The 5,102-nt window shown below is 47.7% G+C and overlaps 1 protein-coding gene across 1 annotated transcript; it reads right to left on the reverse strand.

The window, feature by feature from the left end:
* Positions 1-2,309: 2,309 nt before the first annotated feature.
* Positions 2,310-4,321, reverse strand: LOC107176391 (uncharacterized). The gene is made up of 5 exons (XM_015528820.1): positions 4,179-4,321; positions 3,841-3,924; positions 3,486-3,726; positions 3,320-3,391; positions 2,310-3,137 (listed from the first exon to the last, which is right to left on the reverse strand). The coding sequence occupies exons 1-5, from the start codon at positions 4,319-4,321 to the stop codon at positions 2,310-2,312; spliced, it is 1,368 nt and encodes a 455-aa protein (XP_015384306.1).
* Positions 4,322-5,102: the final 781 nt, after the last annotated feature.

Here is a 5,102-nt window from a genome sequence, read left to right on the forward strand (position 1 = left end):
GGGGTATTATATCGGAGGGGATATACCATACCGTTCCTTCGGTGTTTAGACAAGGACGATGCAGATTACGTGCTAAGAGAAGTACATGAAGGAGTTTACGGGAACTATTCTGGTGCAAGATCCCTTGCCCACAAAGTTTTAAGACAGGGATATTTCTGGCCGACAATACACCAGGATGCGCAGGAGAAGACCAGGAGCTGCGTAAGTTGCCAGAGTTTTACAAATTTCTCTACCCAACCACCAGAGAATCTTACTTTTGTGGCCTCCTCATGGTCGTTTGCTCAATGGGGAATTGATTTGATTGGGCCATTGCCAAAGGGACGAGAAGCAGCAACACATGCAATAGTAGAAATAGACTATTTCACGAAGTGGATAGAGGTAGAAGCCCTCAGCAGGATCACAGAGAAAAAGACAACTGACTTCGTATGGAGAAACCTGGTCTGTCGGTACGGGATCTCTTATGCTTTGGTAACAGATAATGGTAGGCAGTTTGATAACCAGAACTTCAGGGACTTTTGCCAAAACCTCGGGATAGAATTGAAGTATTGCTCGCCTGCTCATCCTCAGTCTAACGGATAAGTAGAAGCAGCTAACAAGACAATCAAGAGGCTTTTGAAAACCAGGCTTGGAGCAAAAAATGGTGCATGGGTTGATGAGCTATCAGGTGTATTATGGGCATACAGGACAACCCACAAAACAGCAACTGGGGAAACTCCATTCGCCTTGGCCTTCGGACAAGAAGCGGTTGTACCAGCCGAGATAGGGGCGACTACGCACCGGACAGATCATTTTGATGAGCATGAGAACAATGAGCAGATGTGCCTGAATCTGGATTTGCTAACTGAGAAGAGGGAGCAAGCATCGAAGCGATTAGCCATCTACCAACAGAGGGTTGCTCGGTATTACAACCAGAAGGTGAATGTACGGCAATTCAAGGTCGGAGATTGGGTGTTAAGGAGAGTGAATCAGAACACGAAAGTCTCGACTCAAGGAGTGCTTGGACCGAATTGGGAGGGGACATATAGGATCAAGCAGATAGTTGGACCCGGACCTTACAAGCTTGTTCGCACGGATGACCACGAAGTGAAACGCCTATGGAACGCAGCGCACCTCAGGAAATATTTTCAGTAAGACTTGATCATGTTTTAAAATTATTTCAATTTGTTCTCGTGGTTATGCATTCTTATGTAAGTTGAATTCAGCAATTAATGAAACGTCGAGGAATTTCATTCACTTGTAACGCTGCAAAAACTTCTAAGGCATGCAAAGGTTAAGTCTCAAAGCCTGTTTTATAGTGAGACCAGAAGCCAAGCGTGCCAGGATCTGCTCGACCAAGCGAAGTCGAACAGAATCCCAAGCATCGAAAAATTTCTAAGGCATGCAAAGGTTAAGTCTCAAAGCCTGTTTTATGGCGAGACCAGAAGCCAAGCGTGCCAGGATCTGCTTGACCAAGCGAAGGCGAGCAGAATCCCAAGCATCGAAAATTTTCCAAGGCATGCAAAGGCTCACTAAGTCTCAAAGCCTGTTTTATGGCGAGACCAGAAGCCAAGCGTGCCAGGATTTGCTTGACCAAGCGAAGGCGAGCAGAATCCCAAGCATCGAAAATTTCCAAGGCATGCAAAGACTCACCAAGTCTCAAAGCCTGTTTTATGGCGAGACCAGAAGCCAAGCGTGCCAAGATCTGCTCAACCAAGCGAAGGCGAGCAGAATCCCAAGCATCGAAAATTTCCAAGGCATGCAAAGGCTCACCAAGTCTCAAAACCTATTTTATGGCGAGACCAGAAGCCAAGCGTGCCAGGATCTGCTCGACCAAGCGAAGGCGAGCAGAATCCCAAGCATCGAAAATTTCTAAGGCATACAAAGGTTAAGTCTCGAAGCCTGTTTTATGGCAAGACCAAAAGCCAAGTGTGCCAGGATCTGCTCGACTAAACGTAGGCGAACAAACTCCCAAACGCGATAAAAATTTCTAAGGCACGCAAAGGCTAAGTCTCAAAGCCTGTTTTATGGCGAGATCAGAAGCCAAGCGTGCTAGGATCAGCTCGATCAAGCGAAGGCGAGCAGAATCCTAAGCATTGAAAAGTTTCTGAGGCATGCAAAGGCTAAGTCTCGAAGCCTGTCCTATGGCGAGACTAGAAGCCAAGCATACCAGAATCCTCTCGAATAAATAAATAAATAAATCATAACTACAATACGAGAAGGCAAGTAAGAACATTCTTATTAAGCTGCTAATTTTAACATACAATGTTCAAAAAGCAACTACAACACAAGACACGCTTAAGAGAACGGCGGGTCAGTAAGCTGGGTTCCCTCTACTGGCTGCTCCACCTCAGGAGCAGGGGGGGTTCACCAGTTGCCCCAGGGGGGGTACTCGCCTCAGCAACATCAGCAGGGAATGGATGAGGAGGAGAGGCCCCCTCCTCGGTGGCGTTTGGCTCCACCTCCTCGATATCTTCTTTGGCGACCTCCTCATCCATATACTGAGCAACACTAGCAGCAAGCTCATCCATCTTCAGATCAGGATGCTGCTTCCCAAGGACGGCCATGATACAACGATAAGAGTACCGAAGCCCCTGGTCATATTGGTTGTCAGTTTCCTTCTCCAAGTTCTCGACCTGAACCTGGTGGGAATCCCAGAGAGATTCTAGCTGAGCCTTGTACATAGCCTTCTGCCTTTGCAGATCCTTCTTGACTTTAGTAAGCTCTTCCTCAAGGGTAATGGCCTTAGCTTGAGCGAGAGATTCTCGCTCTATCAACTTTAAATTCTCGAGATTCAGATCTCCTGCTCTCTTCTCGGCAGCATCAGCTTTGGTCTTGCCCGATTGAATGTCCTCCTTCATCTTCCGGTCATAGCGGCCGACTTTCGCCTTATAGTAGATGGCCATCCAGCCGAGGTGAAAAGCGTTATACTGCATAGCTCCCACCAGCTCGCCCAGGGTGCTGCCGTCAAAGTCCTCAAAGTCCTTCTTGCTCACAAGTTTGGAAAACTCATTGATATATGGGACCAAATGCTTTGGTCGAGTGTCGGGCACGCGAGGTTTCGACCCAACTGGAGGAAAAGAGGAAGCGGGGTCAGTGGCTGCTCCGCTAGTTTCTCCGGCTTTGGTGGGAGGAGGTGGTAGAGTCCTCAAGGGGGGAACCTGCTACACAATGTTCACCCGCTTCGCAGTGGGAGGGTTTTTATTTTGATCCCACTTTGCAGCATGAGGTCAAGGACGTTTCCGATTCAGAGCCCCGATCACGGCATCCTCCATCTTATGGTCGGTGGACACCAAACGAGATTCGACCAAGTTATAAGTAGTTAACAACTCTCGGTTCAAACATGAATTGGCCAGCATAGCCTCGACCCGCTTGAGCGGCTCAGGTTTAAGCTAATAGTGCACACCCCAAGAACCTGCAATGCGAACAGATAGTGGGTTAGAGACAAATTAGCAAAGTGAGAACCACTATGGAGACAAGACGTTTAAAGCGAGCAGGCAACCTGAGACCACGAAACAGGGTGGGACGCGATAATCCTTCCCGTCAATCTGTGCAACTTGACCCCAGGGACCCTCAGCAAAAAAGAATTTTTTCTTCCAATTCCCACCACCACCACCAGTTGGAAGATCAGTTATGGGTTTCCTGGTCTTAGTACTTGATTGGAAGTAATACCAGCCGGCGTCTTTGGGCCTGCTCTTTAGCTGGTACAGGTACTTTACCTCATCAACTGTGGGCTCGCTTTGGTAACATCTATCCCACAATATGAACAGACAAGAGAGTACTCTCCACCCGTTGGGGTTCAGCTGACCAGGAGCTAAATTTAACCAATTAAGTATTCGGGCAAAATAGGGTTGCAGGGGACACCTCAGCCCAAGCTTAAAACTCTCCAGAAATAGAGTAACATATCCCCTAGGAGGCCGGATAGGGGTATCCTTCTTTCCTGGGATCCTAAGAGGTATATCATCAGGAATTTCATACCTAACCCGGAGATCAGTGAGCTCGTCTACTGTGGTCGTGCACGTGATGAAATCAATAGTGTAATGCTGTGATAGAACTCTACTGTGCTCCTCTTATCTGGTCACGATGTTCCTAGTGAGGACATTTCACCAGAATCATCTCCCTGATCCTCACTCAGGGTGTCTTCCGAACCAGAAGATCCCTCGTCGCCGCTATTGCCTCTTGAGAAGGTTATTTAGGGGGACATTCTCCTAGCACTAGTCCCAACACTATATCTAATGGGTTCTAAGGGAATCCCGAGATCAAAGGCAGGATCAGCGAGCAGACTAGGCAAGAAGTCTAACTCGTCGTCATCAATCTCAACGACCTTCTCTTTACCTTTTGACATTTCCTAAACTATAACCAGAACAATATCACCAAACGCTACCCAAGCAAACAGAAAGAAAAGAAATTGTCTACAACTATCCGAGACCGAGAAGATAGAAATAATACCTGAAGTTATGTCTGTAGTCGGAGAGAGACAAGGATGAAAGCTTTTATACCGAAACTCATTCGCCGGAGAGACAGAAATGGAGTAAAATGACGAGTTTCTCTTTTGGGGGTTTTGGGTTTTCCTAATGAGGAACAAACTCTTGGGCTGCCAGCATTTAACGGCACAAATCCCAAGAGTTTCGTAACCATCGGTTTGAAATTCAAATAGAGGGGTAGATTTCTGCCACATCACCTCATCCGCAATTAAATGCGACACGACTCTTGGCAACCTCTTCCTATCCCGCGCGAGCCAGAACCGTTGAGTTTCTACTGTCGGCTCACTACGTTACCCAACACCAGAAACTGGGAGACCAGTGTTTGGGGGATGTACTTCGACAAGACCAGCCGTGATAAGCAGATACCTGGTAGCAGGGTTCCGCGAACAGGTATATATTGCAAAAGTCTGGTAGCAGGGGAACAGGAGCAGAAATATTCTGCTCGTCCACGAATACGCCATCCGCGAGGTTGGTCTCCTATTAGAAGTATAAAGCCATTCCTGCTAAAGGTTGAGGCGAGGAGACCCGGCCAACGATAGTTGGCGAGACGTGCACCCCAACCAGAGAATCAAGGCACGAAGACCATGCAACCACCCACGATTACGGAAACGGAGCATCCACTTCTGAGAGGTGGGAAGGTAA

The sequence above is a fragment of the Citrus sinensis genome, chromosome 7, assembly GCF_022201045.2.
Source record: "Citrus sinensis cultivar Valencia sweet orange chromosome 7, DVS_A1.0, whole genome shotgun sequence".
Taxonomy (NCBI): domain Eukaryota; kingdom Viridiplantae; phylum Streptophyta; class Magnoliopsida; order Sapindales; family Rutaceae; genus Citrus; species Citrus sinensis.